This window comes from Schistocerca americana, chromosome X, assembly GCF_021461395.2.
Source record: "Schistocerca americana isolate TAMUIC-IGC-003095 chromosome X, iqSchAmer2.1, whole genome shotgun sequence".
Classification (NCBI taxonomy): Eukaryota; Metazoa; Arthropoda; class Insecta; order Orthoptera; family Acrididae; genus Schistocerca; species Schistocerca americana.
Window position 1 is genome coordinate 404,014,746 of NC_060130.1, and position 27,238 is coordinate 404,041,983.

The window sequence follows — 27,238 nt, forward strand, 5'->3', positions numbered from 1 at the left end:
TTAAATCTATACTTGATGTTAACAAATTTTTCTTCTTCAGAAATGCTTTCCTTGCCATTGCCAGTCCACATTTTATTTGCTCTCTACTTCGACCATCATCAGTTATTTTGCTCCCCAAATAGCAAAACTGATTTACTGCTTTAAGCGCCTCATTTCGTAATCTAATTCCCACAGCATCACCCGATTTACTTTGACTACATTCCATTATCCTTGTTTTGCTTTTGTTGATGTTCATCTTATATCCTCCTTTCAAGACACTGTCCATTCCGTTCAACTGCTCTTGCAAGTCCTTCGCCCTGTCGACAAAATTATAATGTCATTGGCAAATCTCAAAGTTTTTATTTCTTCTCTATGGATTTTAATTCCTACTCTAACTTTTTCTTTTGTTTCCTTTACTGCTTGCTCAATGTACAGATTGAATAACATCAGGGAGAGGCTACAACCCTGTCTCACTCCCTTCCCGACCACTGCTTCCCTTTCATGCCCCTCGGCTCTTATAACTGCCATCTGGTTTCTGTACAAATTGTAAATAGCCTTTCACTCCCCGTATTTTACCCCTGCCACCTTCAGAATTTGAAAGAGAGTATTCCAGTCAACATTGTCAAAAGCTTTCTCTAAGTCTACAAATGCTAGAAACGTAGGTTTGCCTTTCCTTAATCTATTTTCTAAGATATAGGGTCAGTATTGCCTCATGTGTTCCAACATTTCTACGGAATCCAAATTGATCCTCCCCAAGATCGGCTTCTACCAGTTTCTCCATTCGTCTGTAAAGAATTCTTGTTAGTATTTTGCATCAGTGGCTTATTAAACTGCTAATTTGGTAATTTTCACATCTGTCAATACCTACTTTCTTTGGGATTGGAATTATTATATTCTTCTTGAAGTCTGAGGGTATTTCGCCTGTCTCGTACAACTTGCTCACCAGATGGTAGAGTTTTGTTAGGTCTGCCTCTCCCAAGGCTGTCAGTAGTTCTAATGGAATGTAATCTAATGGAATGTAATCTCCTAAGGGGCTGTATATCTATTGGTGGTGTAAAGAGTGTCAGCATTAATATGGTTAAATTGCTTAAGGTTTGGGTCCTGATGGACACATAGGAATTTACAGTTGTTTACTTCTTCAACCATTATCCTGCATATGTCATTTATATATGAGTGTTGTAAGCTGCCAGTTGCAAATATTAATACCTGGGACTTACTCAGATGGAGTCCATGAGCATGGAAGTATGTACTTAATTCTAATACCCCATTAGTTACAAAAAAAATTCCACTTCTTTGGAGTTTTTGCCATAGAATAAGACTGAGGTGTCATCAACATAATTTACAGTGTGAGAGTTGTACATATGTACGATGTTGTTAGTGTAATATGTTCCAGAAAAGGAAAGGGCCAAGAATTGAACATTGAGGGTCTTCTTTATCACTGTTTCTCTTGTTTATTTGAAAGCTAAAACCTTATTATAAATTTTGTATTTCAGTTTGACACACTGTTTCCGATTCATGAGGTACATAGCTAGAAGTTTCTTTGAGGTAATGTTAATATTGTGTGCCCAGACTGGTTTTCTTTTATATAAAGAGAAGCCCATGGTTTACTGAGTCACAAGCTTTGCTTGGGCTGAGAAATATTCCAGCAGTGTGCATATCCTGTTCTATATTACTGTATACTTAATGGAAGAAACTGAGAACAGCACTGTCCATGCTTAGCTCTTTCCTAAATCCATTCTGTGGGCCTAGGATGACATGGCGGCCTATTTGCCAAATCATTTCTGTATATAAAGAGCAACAGTGGTCCTATCACACTTCCCTAAGGCACTGCTGAGAGTGCTCTTGCATGTAATGAACACTCGCCATCGAGGACAACATACTGGGTTCTATTAGTTAAGGTGTCTTTGAGCCACTCACATATCTGTGAAATTATTCCATATGCTCATACCTTCATTAACAGACTCCAGTGGGGCACCGTGTCATATGATTTCTAGAAATATGGAATGTGCCTGTTGCCCATCACCCATAGTTCACAGTATATCATGTGAGGAAAAGGCAAGCTGAGTTTCCCACGAGTGATGCTTAGTGGACATAAGCTTCTTGGTCTCAAGAATATTTATTATATTTGAACTGAGAATATGTTCCAGGATTCTGTAGCAAACCGATGTTAGGAATATTGGTCAATAATTTTGCAGATCCATTATTTTGCCTTTCTTATACACTTTAGTCTCCTGCACTTCTTTCCAATCACTTGGGACTTTGTGCAGGGTGAGAGATTCACTATAAATGCTAACTAAGTAAGGGACCAGTGGCATAGAGTGTGCTTTGAAAAACCAAATTTGTATTGCATCTGGACCTGATGACTTATTTGTTTTCAACTCCTTCAGTTGTTTCTCTGCACCAGGGATGCTTATTACTATGTTGTCCATAAAGGAGTCCTTTGATGGTCAAATAACCATATGTTTGTTTGAGTCTCCTGTGTGAATAATTTCTTTCATTTTGCTGTCTTAAACTGCCACTCCAGACTGGCCAACAAGTGACTGGATGGAAGCCTTTGACCCACTTAGTGATTTTACATAGGACCAGAATTTCCTTGGATTCTCTGCCAGGTCTTTTGCTGAGGTATGATGGTGGTAGTTGTCGTATGCTTTGTGTGTAGCTCTTTTCACAGACGCATGAGTTGCTTCTAACATATGCTTGTCATCATTTGCTCATTTTCTTTTGAACCGAGAGTGCATCAGCCTCTACTTCCTCAGCATTTTCTGTACATCATTATTGAATCACGATGGGTCTTCTTTCTCCTTAATCTACTTTCTAGGCACATAATTCTCCATAATACAATTTACAATATGCATAAGCTTAGCCCATAATTGCACTACAAACGCCTTACTGGAACTAACTGATGTCAGTTCACTGTCTAAATGAGATGCTAACAACTGCTTATCTGCTTCTTCCAGCAGAAACACTCTTCTACCCTTCTTAACTGATTTATTAACTTTTGTAACCATAGTTGCTATAATGACATCACGATCGCTAATTCCCGTTCTATACTGACGTTGTTGATAAGGTGCAGCCTGTTTGTAGCTGTTGGGTTTAAGATATTTCTATACCCCTGAAATGAATCTGTGGACACCCCAGTCTATAATTGGTTGGTTAAAGCCACTTCAAACTAGTAATGCATGATCTGGGTATGTACACGCTACTGACTGTAGACTTTCTTTGAATGATTCCACATCTGTCACAGCAGAATCAGGTGGTTGGTAGAAACATCCAACAATTAACTTGGTTTCACATAGACTTGTTATACATCACCAGATAACTTCAATGTTACACTCAACTTTGACCTCAGTAGGGACAATATTTTTGTCAGCTGCAATGAACACACTCCCTGCTATGGCCTCTAATCTGTCTTACCATTATATGATCCATGAGTCGCTAAATATCTTGGAGCTTTGAATTTCAGGTTTCAGCCAGTTGTCGGTCCCGAGAATAATTTGAGTGAGAGAACTTTCCTGGAGGGCAGGAAATTTGGGAACTTGTTTCAAGTACTTTGACAATTTACTGATAAAAGCTTGACAGTTGAAAGATCTTTACTCTCAACATGGTCTGACTTTGCTTGCTGTGTATCAACTGGCGAGTGTTTGTCAGAGTATCTCAATCTACCGCCTAGCCTAAAAATCCTACATGTGCACTCCACAAGTACTCTGCTACCCGAGTAGCTGCTTCCTTCATCTAGTGCACTCCTGACCTATCACGAGGAGTCCTCCAAATCCCTAACCAATAATGCAGGTCTAGAAATCTGCAGCCAAGACTGTCATAAAGTTCATGAATCCTTTGGTTGAGACCCTCCACTTGGCCCCAAACCAAAGAACCCCGATCAACTCTCTGACCAATGCTGCAAATTGCAGTCTCTGCTTGCACCACATGCATGAGGTCAGCAGCCTTCACTTCTTCTGCCAGACACCTGTTTGAGTTGAGGATGGTATCAGAAGCCATTCACAGGTGTCGTTGGTGCTGATGTGAGCCACTACTTGCAGATGACTGCACCCTGCACACTTGATGGCTGCAGGTGATGCCACCTCCCTATCTCAGATGAGAACCCCTGGCAGACATGCTGAGTGAACATTGACTGTCTTTCCAGCCCTGCGCCCTATCTGCTTAAGGGCTCCACAATGTGCCTAACATTGGAGCTCCTGATAACTAGTAATCCCCTCCCCCCATGTGCCTGCTCAGACCCTGCTGAAGGAGCAGTCACCTGTCGACTCACAGGGTGAATGTGTGAGGCTAGATGACCAGTCTCCACCTTGGCCCTCTGTCTCAATCGATATGAACGCATTACCACTCACCACTCACTCTGCTGTGTGGATACATCCACCACATTGGGTATGCTAGGTAGCAGAGCTTGTGGGTGAAAAACGACACCTGAGGTGTCCTGTGTGATACACGAGATTCTCCTTCACTGCTACTCCCCAATGTGGCTCTAGAGGTAGCTGACTGTAGCCAAAAGCACATTCAGCTGTTCATGAACTGTGTCCAGCTCCTCCAGCATCTGCACATATAATGCACACATCCTAGCAAGACTAATTGAACAACTAAACTATAAAAGCAGACAGAATCCTAGATATGCAACTTGCTATCCTCTTGATGTGACACCAATGAATGCTGATGCCTTAGTGAGTTATGTAGCTGGCTGTTCAGAAGAAATGAAAACTGCACAACAGATTGCGCAAGTTTACATTTATAAAATGCGAGCATACACCTCTTAAACAGAAACGCGCACAAAATTTTAAAAATATTCTTCAAGGAAAAGGCAGGGAAAGATAATCACTTAACTTGACACTCAGTAGGTGTTTATCAGCCGAGATCTGGAGCCTGACTGACTAAGTTACTTAGGCTTGCCAGAAGTTTCAATAAAGTCAACCAGTACTATTTAAGAGTAGTTGGAGGCCCTTTATTGGTCATTTATTCAACACAATTTCTTCATGACTTGATGGGGCAAATGTTTCATCTTGTGATCTCCAATGCTTCACACTGGAAGATTAGGTGTGGTGCAGCTTCATTACCCTCCCCACACAACCTACATCTAGAGGCTTCCAACTCTGTACCTATTGTATGTAGGTATTTCTTAAAGTACCCATGGCATGTCATCAGTCCTGCTGTGAGTTTAGTCTGTCTCCTCTTCAAGCTCAGGTTTACAGAACTTCTCTTAAAAATTACTTTTACATCATTAGCTTGCCATGTTTTTGTTTTTGGATCATAGGTAGAATATTCTACATGCTGCCTTCTCATCCAGTTTCATAGTTTTAATTTAACCATTGTCTTAGTGACAGTAAGGACAGTTTTCGATCCAGTAAATGGAGTCATCGCACCTGTCCTAGCCAGCCTATCAGCTTTTTCATTGTCACTGATTCCTGATTGGCCAGGGACCCACAGCAGGTTTACCCTGTTGCTTTCTCCTGGTACTATGAGAACTTGGTGGCATTCTGCAACAATCTTCAATCTTGTTGCAGGGGTTGACAGAGATTTCAGAATTGCTTGGCTGTCTGAATAAATGTGGATGCTATGATCTTTGTAACGCCTATGCAAATTCACCTCTGTGCACACTTTGATAGCAGGTATTTCCACCTGGAGGACTGTGGTCAGTTAACTTAGAGGGATTTCACTGTCTAGTCTAGGCTTTACCCTGTAGACCCCAGCCCCAGTGCCTTCATCTGTTTTTGACCCGTCAGTAAACAGATTATGTCTCCTGCACAGTGGCATCGTTTGTTCTTCCACTGCTCCCTACTGCTAATTGTTACACTGAAAGGTTTATTGAAGCAGCTGGAAGTTAATTTGTAGTCAGCCTGCATTTCCCCAACCATTTTTGTATTTGCCACATTCCCCATATTTGTGTGAGATTCAGGATACCCTAAGGGTATCCAGTCGTTTCCAGTTTTTAGCATGTATGCCCCTGCCTCCATTTTAATCCAGAGGTGTTATGGGGGCATGTCCATCCTCCAGCATAGTCTCCATCCCATCGTTATGTGTGCTGCTAATCCAGCCTGTTATGGCTAAGCAGGCCAGTCTCTGCACTTTGCCAAGCTCCTTAGCAGCAACCTTCTGTTCTACTTTGTTCCACCCTACTGTAGTCCTATACATTACCATAGGTCTTATTATGGTGGTGTACATCTAGTACCTACTCTTTGGGTGTAGACTCCAGTTTTTCCCAGAGGCTCTCCTAGTACTCGTAAGAGTACCTTTCGCCTTGGAACATCTGTTCTTTTTGTGAGCAGTCCATAATAGCTTCTCATCCAGATTTACTTCTAGATACTTCATTACCTTCTCTACAGGTAGAGTTTCATTGATAAGTTTAAGATTTGAGTATGTGTGTTGGAAATGCTTCCTTGTAAATGGCACTGTAACAGTTTTGTTGGGGCTGACACGTAAAGCCCATTTCCTGCCCCAGCGATAAGTGGGAAATCCAGGTTCGTGTCCCAGTCTGGCACAAATTTTCATTGTAATCATTCCGTTCTACAGCTGATGGTAAGTCTTTCGTCACAATTGTGAATTCATTTGATGAGTTTTGCACATGTTCAATGTACATTGTGCCACTGTTTTAATAGTACAGTAAAAGCCCATTAATCCGGCATCTGACAGTCTGGCACATTCAATAATCTGGCATCACTTCATACATACTGAATATTTCAGATGCTTTTGGCTGAATTTGGTTGTTCTTGGCAGCATTCAATAACTTTGAGTCATGTAGTGCCAACAATTGTTTCAGTCACCTTTCAGGCAGCTCCTGTCATGTACCAATGGTCTACAGTGATTAAAAAGCTGTGTTGTAAAGTGTAATCACAATTAGTGCTGTTCTATATCACAATTACAGTAGTTCTGTATATTGTTGTGCGAATGTTTTCTCAATCGAGCACCTCTCAAAAACAATGTGGAAGTGAAACATATAGATGTTGTATTAACAACACAATAAAAGATTGATGTCATTAAATTGACTTGAGAAAGGTGAGAATATAAATAAGTTTATTGAAGAATATAGAATTGGTTCTTCAACAATTATGATGTTAAAAAAAAATAAAGGTCAACTTTAAAAATTTGTCTCACAGACTGCTTCTGTAAAAGACACTGAATGACAAAAAACTTTGAAAAAGCCCAAACTAGATCAGTGGGATGAAATTTTGTACAAGTGGTTCTGTGCCATAAGGTCTGAATGAAAACCTGTACTTGCGCCTATGATTATGGAAAAAGGTGAACAGTTATATGCTGATTTGCAGTTAATAGAAACTGAATGTGTATTTTCTTACAGTTGGCTATACCGATTCAAAACTTGCCATTGAATTTGGAAGCTTTATATAGGTGAGAAGCTACAATTGGCAGATCAAAATGCAGCTGGAGAGTTCAAAGAAACTTTTTGTTATTTGATTAAACATGATAACTTAACTGCTAGTCGGATCTACAGTGCCGATGAAATCAGTCTACTTTGGCTTTGTTTGCCTTTGGCAGATAAAGATAAAAAGTGTGCCAAAATTAAAAACAGAGATCAGTTGACATTCTTGTTGTGTTCAAATGCTTTGGGTGAACACATGTTGGCTCCTTATGATACTGGCAAGCCAAAAAGCCAAGAACTCTTAAAAGCGTTTTAAATTTTCCTATAATTTATGGAGCTCATTCCAAAGAATGGATGACTTCAGAATTGTTTAAGGAACAGATTTTTCCATAATGTATAGTTCCTATGAGAGACAATAAAAAATCCTTGGTTTTCCTGAACAGAGCAGTGTTGTACTGTTGCTAGTAACTGTACAGCTCACCCTGCAGTGTCTAACTTGATCTCAGGGAATATTTTTGTCACTTACCATTCGGCATACATTACTTCCCTGATTCAGCCAATGGATCAGGGAGTAATTCAACATTTGAAATGTTTTTACAGAGTTTCATTTATTCAAGAGCTTATCAATTCAGACTGTTCAGTGGTGAACTTAAAAAAAAATTAAATGTGTTATTCTGGAAACCGCTTTGGTGTAGAATAAAATTAAGCCTGTTACTCTTGGTGGAAATTATGTTTAAAGGCCTATGAAGAAGATATAGACTCCACTATTCCAATTGAAAATGATACTATTGTTAAACTGTTAGATATTGCCCAAAATGAAATAAGAAATTTGCTGGAAGATGAAGTTTTGGACTGGATAGATATTGACAATAAAGAACCTGTAGTTGAATCAATATCAGATGAACTGACAGTAGAAAGTGTGATAGGGCCACAACTAGAACTTCGACCACTAGATATTGAGTCCAATCAAGAAGAAGGGACTGATGTAATAAACTCAACACCTCCACCTACCTGTAATGAAGCAGCTGCCACTATTGATACATTTATAAGATTTGCTGGAAGCAGCAAATCATACAGCGCTGAAGAACTTGTAAATTTGCGTACCATACGTAGCAAATTTTTTGAAGAAAAAATCAGACCAATTAGGAAAACATTAGTTCTTATTTCAAGTGAGTAAAGTTTGAAAATACTGCATGTACCATAGTATAAAGCATACACAGTACTGTACTGCAGTATAATACTGTATGTCCTGAACTTAAAATAAAATCTTAAAATTACAGTACAGAATATAGGCATAATTTTTTTTCATTTGTTCTCTAAAATGTTGTTTTACTTTGTTTTATACAGTATTGTACCTTTTTTATAACCTTAACAGAAGCAGAGAACATACAATAAACAATCAAAGACTGATCATCCGTTGTTTACCTAGTGTCTCACACTCCATGCACTGCTGTTTGTAGACGACACTCGGTAATTTGACATTTTCAGTAGTTTGGTACTGTCAGGTTCTGAAGGTACTGGATTAGCAAATTTCAATTACTTTCAGTGTATGTTCTGTTATTGCTAATAGGCATGGTGAATGCTCATCCACAGAGACTTGCAGCAGATTGAACTTATTTGTAAGATAATGCACATTTAGTGCATTGTCATAGGCACCCACAAGGGAAGACCAAGAGGGGGTGCTTGCCTTTCTGGAACCTGGGTACAGATTTCTTATTTATTACAGAATTCTAGAAATGACTGGTTGCAATTCTAATAAAGTGCAGGCTGTTTGTGGGGCATTATGCCCTTTCCCTTGCTGCTTTGTTGGTGTCGGTGCTGTCCTACAGTCGAAGTGGATGTGAAGATTAGTAGAACATTACCAAAACAGTGTCCCCAATCTGTTTTCTGCCCCTTCCTCAGACAGGCATCATTTTATTTCTGTTGATGTCGAACAGGGTTCTGTCAGTTCTTGTCTTCTAATGTTTGAGATTTTTAACTTTCAATATTATCTTAATGTGATTTATATAGTAACAAAAATTTGTTCTGAATATTTTCCAGTTTTATTTTCTGACTCATCATGTGAAACTATGATTTCTGTAAGACCTGTGACAGGTGACTTAATCAGCAAGCTGATTGCCCCATCCTTGAAATCGTGTGAAATTAATTTAAAAAGTCACATAACAGAAACTGCTGCAATCTGGAGTGACAATAGAGGTGGCCCTAACAAACATGACAGTTTGGGTCTATGGCTGCATAGATATACAATGACAGAAAAAAATTGCTACACCAAAAATAATTAATGTACAGTAATGACATTTTGGAAATAAATTTATCTCTGTAACATATTTAAGTGATTAACATGGAAAGATCACAGGTTTATGTAAGCACAAGATAAGCCATTGCAAATGTGAAACGCTGGTACATTAATAACTGGTACATCTACCAGAATGTTGAGTAGAAGCATGCAAACGTGCATGCATTGTGTTGTGCAGGTGCCAGATGTCAATTCTGGGATGGAGTTCTATGCCTGTTGCACTCGGTCTGTCAATGCAGGGATAGTTAATGCTGTTTGCGGATGATGCTAGAGTTGTCATCTGACGATGTCCCATATGCATTTAATTGGAGACAGATCTGGTGAGCGAGCAGGCCAGTGCAACATGTCGACACTCTGTAGAGCATTTTAGGTTAACAGCGGTAAGGGGTGACCATTATCCTGTTGGAAACCACCCCTGGGAATGCTGTCCGTGAATGCCAGCCCAACTGGTTGAATATCAGATTAATGTACAAATTTGCAGTCAGGGTGTGGGGGATAACCACAAGAGTGCTCCTACTGTCATACGAAATCACAACCTGGACCGTAACTCGAGGTGTAGGTCCAGTGTGCGTATTGTACAGACAGGTTGGTTGCAGGCCCTCAACTAGCTTTCTCCTAACACAATGCCATCACTGACACCATCTCAGAACCAACTTGCATCAGAAAACGCAACAGACCTCCACTTTGCCCTCCAACGAGCTCTCACTTGACATTACCGAAGTCACAATTGACGGTGGTTTGGGGTCAGTGGAATGCACACTACAGGGCATCTGGCTCAGAGCTCTCCTTGAGTAACCAATTTGTAACAGTTTGTTGTGTCACTGTGGTGCCAGGTGTTCGTCAAATTGCTGCTGCAGATGCTGTAGGATGCCATGGAACCATATGGCAAATGCAATGGTCTTCCCTTTCAGTAGTGCCGTGTGGCCGTCTGGAGCCTGGTCTTCTTGTGACTGTATGTTCTCATAACCACCACTGCCAACAACCATGTACAATGGCTGCATTCCTGCCAAGTCTTTCTACAGTATCACGGAAGGAGTATACAGCTTCTCATACCCATATTACTCGATGTCATTCGAACTCGGTGAGGTGCTGATAATGGGCATCTTTGTCACCTTAATGACAGTCTTAATTAATATCGACTCACCACATCCAGTCTCAAAGGTTAACCAACACTAATGACTGTAACAGCATTTATTTAAAGAAAACCTGATGTGCATCCTTATGGTGGCGCTACTAGCACCACTCTTAGGTGACTGGCATGAAATATGAGTATACATCATATTTCAGGTGTAGAAACACACCTACCAACTTTTGTTTAAGTTGCACAACTCTTCCTTGGTGCTGCAATTTGTTTTTCAATCAGTGTATTGGAGAAAGGTTTCATATAGCTACTGTATGAAATTACAGGTCACACTCAAGTTAAATTTATTATAAAAATGCAAAGATTCATTAAAACATGGATTCAATTGACAGTCAGTGTAGGATGCACAGTGATTCAGTGAGATTCACAAAAGGGCATGTTAAGACGTTGGCATAAGTGGGTGTAAATAGGATTGTGAATAAAATGATTAAAAGTCCCCATATAAATTCCAATTATTGCAAATGCGACTAATCAGAGGAATTGAAGACCAGACTAGGAATGAAATTTCTAGATATTTATATCGAAGCAGCACTTTCCTTGCCTTAGCACCTAGTAAGTCAGGGAGCTGCAAGTGTGAATTCAGCTAAGCCAAATCAATCTCAAAATAATAAAAAAAAAAAAAAAAATTCGTGGTCTCTTCATCGTGGCACCTGTCATTGCTGCACATTCTCACCATGCTTGTATAGTTCTACCATAGTGGATGACTGAAATGGTGGCTGCTGACTGTGAGTCTGGCCATGACATCTACATACATTTTTCAACAAAGTCCAAACTCTGTAAGACAGAGCCAAAGATGGCTGATGAGGTCCTGAAGTTGAAGATTTCCCAGTGCCCACCTAAGATGAAGAGTCCTCCCTGCCTGCCCAAGCTGAAGTGTGTTCTGTTCACTATTACAGAAATTGTGCTGGCTCTCCCAGTGTCAGAAACTGTCGAACCAATTATGATAAAGATTGCAAGCTCTGACCGACAAAAAAATGTTGAAAAAGTCTCTTTCTTCATATATTTTGACTTGAGTAACCAATCATGTTAATTGTCTCTAAAAGTGGGTGCAGAAGTTGAGAGTTCTATTCCACCAGGAGTGAGAATTCCATCCTGGTGAATGAGAGGGAAGGCATAAACATACATGTGAGTCCTTCCTCTGGTTACCTAAATAATTTTTGTGAACCAATTGGGGTATGTTCCACAAGCTCAATTCAGAGCACCTGGTTTCCTCCTTTCTTCCTGTGGTGTGGTTTTTTGCTTTCAAAGCATTTTTTCCACCCCAAAGATCTCTTTTTGTCTAAAAAGCATTCTTAAGGCTGGGCAGCCTTGAAGTTTTCCAGTCTCCTAGTTTAACCAGGACACCACCTGTTGTTACTGCATCTGGATGTATCTGACCTCCCTCAGCTCCCAGCTGTGGTGACCACCTCTTTGCTCAGGGCTTGGTAGAAAGAAGCATGTTTACGACTTTGTATCACACCCCTGCACGGATATGTCTCGTGACAGCTCACTCGAGTTGCTGGTGGAAAGAAAGAACTCAGAGTGAAAAAAGACAGAACAGGAACTAAAGAGTTTCGCAATCATAATAACTCTGGGTCCATCGTTTCATGCAGTTCGTCACAAAGTTCCGCTATCTGGCTCACTGACTTCAGCTTTCCATTTCTGTTTAAGTGAAACCTGTCTCTGGCATGTTTGTCATGCTTTATTTTGCTTATATCTAGTAGCTGCCCATGGTTAAACTTTTTACACAGGTTTTATAGCTCAATACAGAAACACTTGGTTTCCCTATTAACACACAACTGCTAGCAGAGATGGTGTCACACTGGCATTAGGGAGTTGTTTCAGAGTTATTCAAGGCAAAAAATGCATTTTACATCAACTTTTGAGGACATATAGGAAACTGAGTTTGCAGATCACCATTGTACTTTCTCTCTGTTTTATTCTGAATGAAAGCTAATGTAATCTAATATAATTAATTGTATATCATTCCACGTTGGCCACCCTTCCTGCATGATATGTGGCACACACATTGAATTGATTTGCACTGCTTTGTTGAGGCTGTTACTAATGGATACCAAAACCAGTGTTTTGCTTGACATTTCTTATTCAGATGATTAACTTGCTACATAAAAACAATAAAGCAAGAGCTGTGAAATTTATGTAGTGCAAGATATTCATAGCTTTAAGTTGCATTGTACCAATTCTGAGAGTTGCCGCAACCTTCACCTCGTTGCTCTAATTTTTTGCACAGCATGCATTAACATTCATTTTCTCACATTTTGTGGAACTTCTCTGGTTCATTATTTCTCCACAGATTTAATAAAAACTTTTAGTGGTTTGTTAGGTTTTGATGTCCGGTCATGGTGACATCATTGGAAGTTGATTAAATGATGTGACAACCATTATGTAACGTTGGATGTTTGAAACTAGTTATAGTCTACTGAATAAACTATTTTAAATACCTAGTCTTATATAAATGGTTTATTTTTGCATTACAGTAGAGTATCTTCTTCTCAGAAGTACAGATAAAGAGTTGTCCAGCTTGTGTCCATTCATATTATCTATTCGTCATGTTAACTAGGCTTTTTATGAAGATATTGCAATAGAGTGCTATATTATGTGTTGTTAACTGTAATGAACTGGGACAGAGAAACATCCCAAATTACTGAAAGAGAAGTCATCCATATAAGAACTGTGGTTACAAAATTAAAGAACTGAAGGCTTGTGCATAGAGACGTGTATTTCCTGTCCTCAGTGCATTACAATAGTGGTGAAATAACACTAATAGTAAGTACTATGTGCCATATTTTACTCAATTGAATATTGTGTTTTCTACCATTTAAATTTCTCTTTTCACTATTATTGGGATGAGGATATCATCCATTTAGTCATATAACTATGCTGGAATTGTCATGATTTACTGTCATTTCCACTGTTCAATAACATCATACACTGTGTTGTCTGTAGTGTGGTATACGTTGCGCAAATATTCATTCAGAGACCTTTTGTGTTTTGTAAATCACATTTACAGTGCTGTGTGTACCTCAAAAAAAAAAAAAAAAATGAGGAAACTTGGAAGTTAAGCCTCTTGACATTCATACTCCAGAAATTCTAAAAAAACTCTTGTAGCACTTCCCCACATTTGAAATTGTCTAAACTGACATATGTAGTAAGGATCCTTGTCAGTAACATAACTATTACAGTAATGAGCACTGTATATATTGCTTGTCTACATTCACAGCATAAGTACAGCCCTATAGTCTGGAAAAACACTCCTCAGAGTAGAACGGTTTTCAGAAAACACAACAAAATTATTTGAATAATAAAAAATGTAAGCAATAGGAAATTATGCAAAACCTTTTTTAAAACACTGGGTATCTTACCTCTTCCTTTCATTTATATAGTCAAAATAGTTACACATTTCAAATATGTAAGCTAAGGAAATTACTTTTGCTTACAGTGTCTGTGTTACTACTACACAAAGTTAAACATTAACATAAACATTGTACATGGTTTTAACATGATCATTTGAAATATGTATATGTATCCTCCATCAGCAGAAATATACAAACTGTTTCTCAGTTACATGTTTAAAAAGTCTCTGGTATTATTATTTCTGTAAAACTGTTTCCACACTATCATGCAATAAACCATGCTTGGAACTGTAGGAACTGATGCACACTATATGTACTGAAAAATATTTACTTTGGCAAATAAAGAAAAGGGTAAGTCCCTCTACCATTGTCTATAAAGATGCAGCTCAGTAACTCTCAATTCTATTTAACTTTATTTCATTCAGGACTAGTCTACAGTATGGAATATCATGCTTAAAGAGACTGAACTATGATCGTAAGCAACTGGAAGAGCGGCGTAAATCATCTGAAAATGAACTGACTGATGTATTGGTTTGGTCAAACGAAAGAGTCATCCGCTGGGTCACTTCTATTGGATTAAAGGTACTGTTTATATATCCAAAATTTTATACTGTTAGAACATTTGTGGATCACATTTTATAATTGCAGAGAATGTAAAAGATATTTGTCACTCTGTTTGTTATATAAAATACTGCATGTCATTATTCAGCTCAGAAATGTATTTCTTGGCCTTGTATTTCCAGGAATATGCAAACAACCTGCTGGAATCTGGAGTTCATGGAGCACTAATTGCACTTGATGAAAGCTTTGATTCTAATGGTATGGCACTTGCCCTGCAAATACCAACTCAAAATACCCAGGTATGAAACTGTCAGTGTTTTCTGAGATGGTGAAAAAGTGGTTTCTCTATTTATAAATGCCATAAAATTTGTAGCATCTCTGTATAAAAAGAAAAAGGCAAAATATGACTACATCAGGTTGATAAAGATTAAAACTTAAAGTACGCTAAACCAAAAGATATTGCCTCAGAAGGAGTTGAGAAGGGAACTTCTGTTGAAGAAAAATAGCTGGCAACATTTAGTTCATCACCACAATATCTGAATAGATCACATCATCCTGTAATCATTTGTAGTCTTAATTCATGGTGTTGTCTGTAGTCATTTTGGCTATTGTCATTTTCAATGTGGTCTTCTCTTGTGCAGCTTTTAACTGACCTCAAGCAGTTCATTCCAATTAGCTATAATTTTGCTCCATCTTTTCTCACAATCACAAACTGTTCCTCTAACCTTTATGTCAGGGACAGGATTGTCTTTGTTTCAAATAGCACAAACCTTGAATTAATTTATTCATTTTCATGTCAGTATCATTTGTCAAGATCTCTGCAACAACCCAGAAAACTAAAATGTACACAACCCAGAAAACTAAAATGTACACAATTGTAAGGACTTATCCTAATTCACACTGGTTATTTTCCAGCAAATGTCACTGAGTTTATTTTATTCATGCATGTTTAAAAATGTATTAACAACATAGGGTATGAAACCAGATATTATTATCTGATTGTTTGTTATTCTTTGATCAGCTAATAAAAATGTTTTAAAGTGTCTCAAGATTGAGTGAGCTCCATTGGGATGCTTTAACTACCTGACCAGTACATATTAACAGATCAACACACACAGTGAGAAGCAGATTGCTTCCTTGCTAAACTCTCTATTGGGTGATATATTGTTCATGTATTTTCCCTTTTTGTAATGGTATTTTTGTTCCATCATCAAGTCTGGATGTAAAATACTAGATGATATGTTAGTCCTTTCCCTTGCATTATGAGCAAAATCAGGATCCTATTTACTCAATCGAAAACCCTGTTGTAGTGCAGAAAGGCCATATGTATTTCTTTGTTAATTTAGTGAAACTTCTGAATCACATATCGCATACGAGAAGCATTAACAGTGAAGCCATGTTGGAGCTTTTGTTAAGTTATTCCATTCTGGGATGATATTTGGTAATGAGGGAGGTGTTTCTTTGCAGCCAGTTCATGGGGGTTGTTGGGGAATCAGGGGCCTGTACAAATAACTGTACACTGAAAAGAGGAATCCTACCTCTCCCAAAGTGGTTTCTGCCACCAAATCAATCTATAAAGTGTATTGGTCCATTCTTATGCCAGTCCAACTTCCAAGCTTTTGCCACATAGTTCAAACACATTTGGAAGTCAAGGTGCAAGACTTGTTCATTGCATCCACACACTAAATCCTATTCCTGTCCTATCACTAGCTTGTCCTCTCCATCAGAAGCAGAACCACATGTGAAAGTGGTCTTGTCATATACTACGTGTACTTTAATTGCTGTACAGCCTTTTTAAGTGAGCATGCCACTGAACATCAAAGCTCTACTTCAATGACTGCTTCACATACACACTGTTTCCCATCCCCTCAAGCTTCTCAGAAATGCATAGATTGGAAATGGCCTTACAACACTTTTTTTCAGTTTCACAATCATCCTGGCCAACATTCACTGTCAGTAAACTGAAATTTTTTAACCTATAATTTTTGGCTTCCTTAAATTTGACAGTTTTTAACAAACTCCACACATTCCAACTGTCATAACAAACTGCATTTGTTTTCAGTAAGAAATTCCCTTGATAACTATCATAAAATTAGTAGTCACCTCTAATCCTCCTCCTACTGGTTCTTGAGTTTGAAGCACAGTCAGTAAATTAATCGTTATTGTGACTCAGCTTAGTATTTTGCACAGGGTTGCCTTGAACATGTAGAACAGATGTTGTGTTACAGTGGTTCAAAGTATTCCACGTGTGATGGTATTCCCAGAATTTCTCTCCTTCCCAAGTTTCTGGTTACGTGTGCTTCTTGACATTCAGCAGTGAGGTGCTGGCAGTAAGTCTACACTGTCTCTTTACTTCTCATGCCTGTTTGCATAGATTGTCAGGCAGAATCGTATTCCATTCCGTGTATGATTATGCAAATTTTGTAGTAACAAGATAACTGCAAGAGCAGTGTAACTGTTATAGTTGCATAAGGTTTCTTTGATGTCCTGTGTCTTTGTATGATGATGATAATAATTTGTATAAGTAGTAATGATCCAACAAGGAGTGACAATATGTGCTGCATTTTGGTTGCACAGACATTGCCTTGAAATATCTCTCCCGATGTAGCTCTGATCCCAAGTTACACACTGTACCCAGGGCTGTGTTTTGAACTTCATCAGTGTAATGTCCCTACATGTTAGAAAATTTGTTGTTAAATGATGTGCGTGATTAATATTTCCAGTGTGTTGGGAGTGACCCAAGTCATCAAAGATTGTGACAGTGTGTAAAAGATCGTATATGATAATGTCAGCAATACCAAAAGTGAGGGCAAAACTGCAAGCTGAAGGGCAGACTGTGACAGATCATAACTAAGACTAAGAAAATAAGTGATGAAAAATCAGTGTGCATTTGTATGTTCTGAACTACGCGTCAGGCAGCTGCAGTTGTCGAATGACTGGTGATCCAATTTTTTTTTTTTTTTTCTTCAAGGAGGATGGCAGGCTGCTAGCTTGTGGGAAACTCCATTTGGCTTACTGAACTGTCCAACACATTGTTCACAACCATTGATTTAGGTTACATGTGAATATCACACTGTCTTCCATAAGAAGTAAATTGTCATGTGGTAATAATGCAGCACAGTCAAAGATTCATCATTGTTGTCATTACAGTCATCATATACGTATACTTGTCAATAGTGGCCATATGCCATATAAACTAACAAATTTCTTCATTTCTATAAGTATGTAGATGTTATGCATAAGATCTGCAAAACAGGTATGGCCATCACTTTTATTAAACAATGTAAATTTTGCAGCGTAATCCCGGAATTTGTTAAAGGTTTTTTAAACAGTAAAATGTGCAGTAAGTCGCCTAGTCTTAAACGGAAATTGATACAGCAAATATTAGTTGAAAGAACGACGGAAATTTACACGAGAAAAGATAACCTCAACGCTGAAGCATATGACCTCCAGTTATTTTTGTCCAAAACCTTTAGAGATAACTACAATTTTCAGATAGATGGGTTCTGGTTACATGTCAACTTATGGTTAGATAATCATAAAATGGAAATTGCTCAACGACATGACAAAAAGTTAAAGAAATTAATTAGTTGAGTTAATTCCGGTGCATCCCAAAATGCGCACAAAGGGGAGGCTGCCCAGTCTGTGTTTCATCAACACGTTGTAAATAAAACAGATATCATTCTCACAGAGGACGAAAATAAATTGTTAAGTAAAGGCTTCAAATATAATATAGAACCTAGTTTGACGCCTCAAAATCTTCGGAAGTTGGTAGTGGATCTTAAGGTTGGCCTTGATGGCGGTAAAGTAGATAAAAGTATCCAAACGAGGCTTGCTTACGATGCTTGCAAAATAATACAAAAAGGGTGTCTAGGTAGTAATACGTTCACGAAAGATATGTGCAATGTTAAAAACATTAACGAAAAACTAAGAAATAATGAAGCCCTAATAACTAAGGCCAATATGGGGAACACGATTATCGTTTCTACAAAAAAAGAATATATTCAGAAAACGGAAATGTTCTTTGAAGAGAATGGCATCATACCACTAGAGGTAGACCCAACGCCCGCCATACAGAGGGATATTAGAGCGAGTCTTAGCAATACCAAGAAGTTGATCGGAGAATATAGAAAAACGGCATTGATAAACATGAACCCCAAGCCCCCGACGCTAAGGAGTCAATTTAAGCTCCACAAAATTTCCCATCCGATCCGCTCTATTGTCAATAGCACCAATAGTGCTTATCATAAATTAGCAAGACATTTACATTATAAAATTAAAGAATATTTTGTCTTTCAAAATAATTTTTCAATTAAAAATTCAGTGGAACTAGCCAACAGAGTTAAAACCGTAACATGTTCCGAAAACACCAAATTCGTGTCATTTGACATCATTAGCTTGTACACACACGTACCAGTGGATCAAACCTTGAACATTATAGAACAAAACTTAAGGTACTACAAAAAATTATCCACCATAGAAATTGATGAGCTAATGTTACATCTTAGAACGACTCTTAAATACAATTATTTTTCATTCAATAAAAAATTATATTCACAGCCATGTGACTTAGCTATGGGGAGTCCACTTGCATGTATCATATCCGAAATTTTTATAAATTCTCTCGAATTGGTTTTTTTCCAAAATTACCCGGAATTGGTGAACAATATCATATTTTATGCGAGATACGTGGATGACATTCTTCTACTGGTTAATAATTCTCCAGAAGGAATAGAGCAAATTTTCGCGTTTAACAGTCTACATGAAAAAATAAAATTCACACAAGAATTGGAATCAGCTGACAGATCACTAAATTATCTTGATTTAACGTTGACTATTAAAGATGCTAAAATAGAGTTCAACATATTCCGGAAGGCAACTTATTCAGTCAATATCATCCCGGCCGATTCAACCCACCCCCAAGCGCATAAAATGGCGTTTTTCTATTCTAGTATCCATCCGTTGTCAGAAGTCAACCTCGAAAAAGAATTACAAATTCTCGAGAGTATTGCACAGAATAATGGCTATGATCCAAAGATAGTGAGGCAGTTATATCATAAGAAAACGTGAAAAAGGACAACGACTTTAGTAAACACAAATACTCAGACCCAAGATCAGACCAAGGAATGGTTGTCGGTTCCTTACATAGGTACTGTCTCCTACAAGATAGGGCGCCTGTTGAAAAATTCAGGTTTTAAAATTTCCTACTCGACGAGTAATAGTTTAAAGCAAAATTTGGTTCATTCCCTTGAGAAAGACGGTGCCAAGTCAGCGAAATCAGGCATATATAAGATTATGTGTGATGATTGCCCATGTTATTACATAGGTCAAACAGGCAGAGCTATAGCAGTAAGGTTTAAAGAACGTCTTCCAATAAAGGGCGTAGGAACACGGGGGTCGGCCTTTGCGGAGCATCTGGTGCAAATAGCTCATACACCTAAACCTTTACGTGACATAGAGCTACTACATCATGAAGTTAAGGGATATAGACTCGACACGCTTGAGGAACTACAAATTTATGCACACCTAATTACAGATAGAAACAATTTACTGAACAATCAACTGTATCTAAAAAATAGGGCATACTTCTAAGGCTTCCGACCTATACTAGGTTTACAATAATTCATAATGCATGTGACCTCACAGTTTCTGTAATAATAGATCCTTTCCTACAGATGTTCATAAGAGATTTATTGGTCAGTTTAGTAAGCTCTGTAGTAGAATGTAAAACGTAGTCATGCTGGATACTGTAATTAACTTACAATAGTAAAATATAAAATTAATTCATACCAAAAAGGTTATCTGACGCGTGCGTAATAAGAGTTTGACTCTATACGTTTCGCGCATGCGTGCCGCCCTCTGTGAGGCAGACCGCAAAGCCCTCGCAGTCCGCAGTCTCTAGTCACACGACGAGGCCCATACAATGGGCTTAAAGTGAATTTCTACAGTTGGTTTAATAGAAGTGACAAAACCTTATGGTTGTGCATCAAGTTTTATGAAGTTGACTTAGGACATGGCCTGTTTTAGGCAAACATTTAAATAATAATTATGTAAGTACTATACGTTGCATCCTGTAGGATGACCATATCTAATATAATTTACTAGCGCATTATAATATTAACTTGTTGCAGGTTCTGAAGAAGACGTTATTACTAACGTTGAAATCTAGGTAAACAATAAAGTTAACCTGCAACTGTAGGCTGTATATTCTTATATAAACAATATCAGTTGCTGTCACTGCATAAAAATGTTAAAAATTATGTTCTTCATTTCTTGTTTGTACAACTTCTGTGTATTACAAGTACTGTATTCCAGTCCGATATGTTGGAAATTCTTGCAAGTTTAATACTTGACATGAACATGTAGTCTTATTAAAAAAGTGTTTATCAGAGCTAGTTTATTGGCAGCTGTAGCTGTTACGATTTACGAATACCCATGAATAATGATAGGCGATTGTGGATTGAAAAAGGACGTTTGCTTAGTTCACAATAACACTTCACAAACATCAAGTTTGAACAAAATGAATAAATATGTTTGCATTTTGACACTTGTTAGTCAGTAAATTGTAAATGATTCTTAAAATGTTTCTTAAATTTCCTTGCAGGCACGGCAGATGCTCGAGATGGAGTTCAACAACTTATTGTCGGTAGCAACAGAACGCCGAATCGAATCTGAGTTACCCAAATCTTGATATTACACCACAAGACACCCACACACATAGATTGCTGTGGACATTGCTTGACTGTGTGTGGCTGTGTTATTTGCCAGATTGTTAAGAAATGTACTGAGTGACTTGCTTGCATCGTGTCCATATGTTTGGTTCTGCTTCCAGAAGATCATATAACCCTACAAGATGTACATTTCTGAGTCATTGTATTGACAAGATACTGTATAACTGATATTTTATTTAAAATGTACACAACTACATCAAGTCTAAAATTATCAGTAACATGGTAGGAGTTGATGTTTTATAAGACACTGTAAACTAGAGTTTGTTTTAAGATATAAAAATATGTCCAAGTAATTGGACTTATCATAAGCAAATGTTTAATGACCAGTCACTGTGATTGGAGTATAATGAGCTGTAGTACCTTTGCTGCTGCAGCTTACAAAATTTGTATAATATTTGGTAGAATTTCCATGGACAAACTCTGTTCTTTTCTAATAAAATGTGTGTAGAGTTATGAAGCGTCAGTTGATAAGTCAGACAGTGATATTGTAACTCTTTTATTGCATTTTGAATGTTAGGTATTTCTTGAACTTCAAAAACTAAATCATCAGCGGAACTGAATCTCATTATTAACTCATTTATCTGTGTTGTACAAAGTGTTAAAAAGAAAAACCAGTCGATTCTCAGAACTGTTAAAGAGTGTAGTGTTACTGTCGAATCATCAGAAATGCCCACTATGAATCCTATGCTACCTCCATCCTTGTCGAGAGATGAAGTTTTTAAGTTTTGTTTATGACATTTATTAAAAAAAAAAAAAATCTAGTGTTATGTTTCGTCGACGACAGAGAGCTTTAAGAGTAATATTAAGTATTGTAAATGCATTATTACGCGAGCCAGTGCCATCGGAGAGACACAGGTGCGGATAAAGTCAGTATTTCCGCTTATTGTATTGTGTATTATTATATTAATAAGTGATGTGTAATGTTTCCTGAATATTTAAATCATTACTTTGTCATTTCCGGTAGTTGTTGAAACTGTTCAGTGTCATCACATCATTACTGATTATCAGAAAGAGGTGCTCTGTTGCTCAGAAAGCATTCAATTATGTAGAAGATGGTGGCAGATGACATGTTGAAATTCATAGAAGTTTATGAGCCTAGGTAATTGTACAAAATGAAGATTATTTCAAAGAATTGTATTGCATGAATTGATATTTGATTCTAGTTAAATGAAAAGGTTACCAAAGTTGTTGGAAGTTGTATAAATAGTGTGTACAAATATGTTGGAAAATTTGCTGTATGAGAATGTATATCAGACACTGTGTACCCATTGTCTCCAGTATTATTTTATACTCATAATTTCCTGAAGTGAAGTATTGGAACTGGTGATATGGCCTTTTCTCTAATATTTCATTGGCTATAATAAATCTTTCTTGCTACATTGTCATTAGATACGTTCCTTAGTCTAAATACTAAAGAAGGACCAATGAAATAAATCCTACAGTTGTAAAAAAAACTCTCACATAAGTAACTGTGAATAATGTAACTGAAACCACAAGATACTGTAATAGCTCTGATTTTGTATAGAATGTTGCCACATGTTGCTTACTTGCTTAAATAATGTGGATGTTTTTAATAGGTGCTGGCCTAATAAATAAATGGTGCAGTGAACAGAAACATATTGAACTGTAAACACACTGGAAAGATTGTATAGATAAAACCCAGTCTGTGTCTTTGTGCATTGTCTGTCTAAATGCTTTGTGAAAGTATATCTACTGCTGCAAATGTCCCCCATCTCTACACATAACAGCAGTTTCTTGTTCCAGCAGTAATTACTTTTAAGTGTTTGTACATTGCTGATAATAGTGCATATAATTAGTAAGCACAGAAACTATTGTATCATAATACAAAGTAAATTAAAAAGCCTCTCTTTTCAGTTGAATTTTAAGGACAACATTTGTACAACTGGTAGGTAATTTTTTAATTTTTTACAATTTCTTTATGTTTGGAATTTATATTTTATGTAAGTCTACAGTTTCACAACAGAACACAGCTTCACAGCTATAATGCACTTATTTTATTTTCCTTTTCATGTTATTTATTTCAAGGAAACACTGCAAGGATAGATTATTGTGGGGATGATTTTAAGATTAATGAGTAGTACATTTCTGTGGCAACAAGAGTCTTTGTATATGCTGAGAAAATTAATCCTTCAGTTCATTTTTGAAAAAGAATGCTGTGTTCGGAGAAAAATTGATGAACTTCTGTTAGTGGTTTGTAATTATGAATATATCAGTATGTGACTTGTGAAACATACGGTGAAGTGTTCTGGCTTCACAGTGGCATAAAGAATCACTGTAATTGAAAATCACTGACAGTATAATGTTTATTTGTCCATTTGTTGCAGGAACTGGTGTCATTCCAATCAAACAATTCCATCCATTTAGCAGAACTGTTCTTTACATATTGTGTATTTTTATGTATGTTACACCATATTTAATTGTTGACTTTCTTCTATCATTTTGGACTTTTGTCTTAGATTTTTTTCCTTTTTAGTACATATTTCTTCCATGTTAGTGACTGACATTGCCATTTTAGGTTCAAGAGTATCCTATTTGACTTGGCTGATGTGTGAAACATGCTGTGGAGGTGTGTTTGTGTGGTTTTCCCCTCCCACATTTACCTGTTGTAATACAGTGAAGAACATGTCCCTGTTTACCATAAATGACAGGCCACTAAGTGCATGGTGATGGTACTGGATGAACAATGAAGGCTATGCTTGCAAATTAATTTTGTTATGGGGAAGCATCAGCATTGTAGACAATTTATTCCATCCAAACAGTTCATTACAAAGTACAAAAGATAGATCACCATTAATTTCAGAGGAAAAATGTCCTGAAAGATGTGTAAAAGTCTTAATTGCAAGCAGCTGGTATTCTCCCTCTTAAATTATTTTTCATAATTATCAGACTCGAGATTATATATATTCATTGAATGAAGTATATTTTTACAGTTGACTGATGGTGGATGATATAGGTTTATAAAGTTAATTCTGCCTTTTTTCAGTGTGTCCAAGACTGATGTGTTTAGCATGAATGTTTTGAAAACTACTTCCTGCTCTTAATCAGAACATGTAGACAAATTAGGTTTACTCGAGATTTATCTAATATGTTGCTTACATGCATTTTGCGTAACTTTGTGGCTAAGAGTAAAATAGACTTGCATGTTGTTGCCTAAGATATTTCTATAATGTTTATTGTAAAGTCACTCCATTATTTAACAATTGTTAATTTGTGTTCAGTACTGTTATAAGTTACCATTTTGACCATCAGTACCATTCTCCAATACATTAAGTAGCTGTTCAAGAGAGTTGTTCTACATCACATTTAGTAATTACAGTATACATGAATCTGACTGTACTGCTCTCACAGAAAAGAAATGAAGGTCACAGTAAGACAGACACACATTCTTCAAAATTAATATGTAATATCAGGCTTCCACAATAACATGTTTCTTCCTAATGAGCAAAAGAAATGAAGAAACATCAAAGCTTTGCCAGACGCCAAGGGGATTATCATGACACTAAAAGCACAATCCCAAATCCCAAGAAAGAATGATAATCTTATTGCCCCCTCCCTCTCTCTCTCTCTCTCTCTCTCTCTCTCTCTCTCTCTCTCTCTCTCTTCTACATCTTGCATTCTTCATCATTTGGTGATAACCTCTGCCACAGACTATGTGAATTGCCTGATTCATCTCTCTGTATATAATATACGAAATCTGTGGTTCTAGCATCTTAGGATTTTTTGTTTCATTTGTTCTACCATGACCTTCAGTTCTTTCTGATTGTTGCAGCCTTCTTGATTACTTTTATGTATATCTGTGGCTTTCATTTTTTATTTAATTATTAACTTCCTTTACAATTTCACCTACAAATTTAAGTTATTTATTGAACTACTGTAAATAGTACTTCTTGTAAAGAACTTCATTTAATATTTACACATCAAACAAATATATAAGATAGCTTATGTATTTATCAGTGAATCAACTTAACAAGAAATTAAGTTGACTGATGTGTTGATCAAAGGTGCATTTATTAATTTTACACACAGTAACTGTTTTGATATATTCTGTGGTTTATTTATGTTCAGTGTACAGCTTCTTTGTGGTTATGTCACTGCATTACAAATGTTGATGCTGATTGTGATTTTGGTAGATATTACATTCTCTTTCAAATCACTAAAATTGAGTAACATATGTTGGTGGTATGTTATTTCAGCTTGTCAGCTGTTTACTATTTATCATAGCTGGATGGAAATGTACTTGTAAACATGTATATGGGGACAGCTTAATATGCCATGTACCTACTGAAGCCCCTCCAGTAAATGACATAGTGATAGTAAATGAAATAAGGGTGTTACGAAGTGATATTTATGAGTCATATTTTTTCCCAAGGAAACAAAAACTTTGAAGCACATATGTCTTCAAAATTATTGTTTACATCTAAGAAGAGTCATTCATTGCTTTAAATAAGATTATTTCAATGTACTTCACAGTTAGCACCAAAATAAAATTCTTTGATTAATTGTATTTAAAACTTCTTGGGGATGTCACTAACTGTGACTACCAGATTAATGGTTGATTGCTTTATGGTTTATGCATACTTCTGTTTTTGAGAACTGTTGGAGAGGCTGGAATACATGTTTCTAATTTTACCAGTTACCATATTTGCAAGTCTTGATGTAAAAATTATGTTCAGCATGATAACCATTGACTGTTTAGCTGTGGAATCACATTGCAAATGTAGTGTAGCATTAAAAAGATAGTAGAAATTCTGAGCTGAAAATTTTGTCCTTACAGCAGGCTGTCATTGTTAGATGCGTGTTCACCATTTATAATTGTGCAGGGTTGGTTGTTGTTGTTTTATAAGTTATTTTGAAGTGTGCAGCTTTTATTTTTAACAACAGTACATTTTCAGCTCTTCTTTATTCATAGGGTAGAATTCAGAGTACATCTCCAACATGAAAGTTATGCTAGATATAATAAAGAGAAAGAAAGCAAAGAGACAAGCTCTGCAAAACCAATTTCACTCTGGATATTCTACAATATTATGTAATAATAAATATTTTCATCAGGCATTGCATGAAGAGAGTGTAAAAGCTACTGCAATTATCAGTGTGAGAATAATGTTTTTGGCATATTAAGAAATATATGCTAAAAATATTTCAGTGCCAATAAAAAATTACTATCAAAATGTTGAGAATGAAATTAACAGTGCAAGAAAAGCTCACATTCCACTGCTCTTGAAATTTTCTGTATTTAAAGAGGAAACGAACATTTTACTAAAGAAACATGGCAAGCAGTAGTTTTTTGTGTAAATGTTAAGGCTTTATTGTGCTTTTTTCCAGAATTTCTGTATGCCTTTCATCATAAAAATAAAAAAATAAAAAAGTGAGCATATGTAAGTGTAAAACATTTTATCAGACGTGGAAAAATATTCTTTGGTTGGAAAATCACGTTAAATGAAGCAGCATTTCCCATAAGTAAAATAAATTGTTTTGGAACTTAGTTAACTAGGCATGGAAATACATTTTGTGTATTGTACAGTGTTCGGAGTGAAGAGTGCTGTGTACTGAGTAAGGCAATGAATAAACTTAACTATAGAAAACTGATTTCAAAGTTTTATTTCCAGTGCTGAATGTGACTATCTTGTTATTTACTGTTCTTTGTCATAAGTCAAACATGTTATACATCTAAACATACTGAAATATGTAAATAAAGTTCTTCACAGACTTTATTCTCACATTTCTGACTGTTTGTACTTGATCATGAGTTACACCCGAGTACTTAAATGTAATGTAGACCTATGAAGGTGACTTGGGAGAAGGGAGAGGGGAGAGGTTGAGACAATGAATGTGTAC

At 36.9% G+C, this 27,238-nt stretch overlaps 1 protein-coding gene across 1 annotated transcript in view; it reads left to right on the forward strand.

Moving 5' to 3' along the window:
• Positions 1-26,989, forward strand: part of LOC124556050 (liprin-alpha-1) — a 406,425-nt gene extending 379,436 nt beyond the window's left edge. The window contains exons 22-24 of the mRNA XM_047130083.1: positions 14,516-14,672; positions 14,834-14,950; positions 21,256-26,989. Coding sequence (XP_046986039.1) covers positions 14,516-14,672; positions 14,834-14,950; positions 21,256-21,342 — 361 coding nt within the window. The 3' untranslated portion in view covers positions 21,343-26,989. The remainder of the gene's footprint in view (positions 1-14,515; positions 14,673-14,833; positions 14,951-21,255) is intronic.
• The last annotated feature ends 249 nt before the right edge of the window (positions 26,990-27,238 follow it).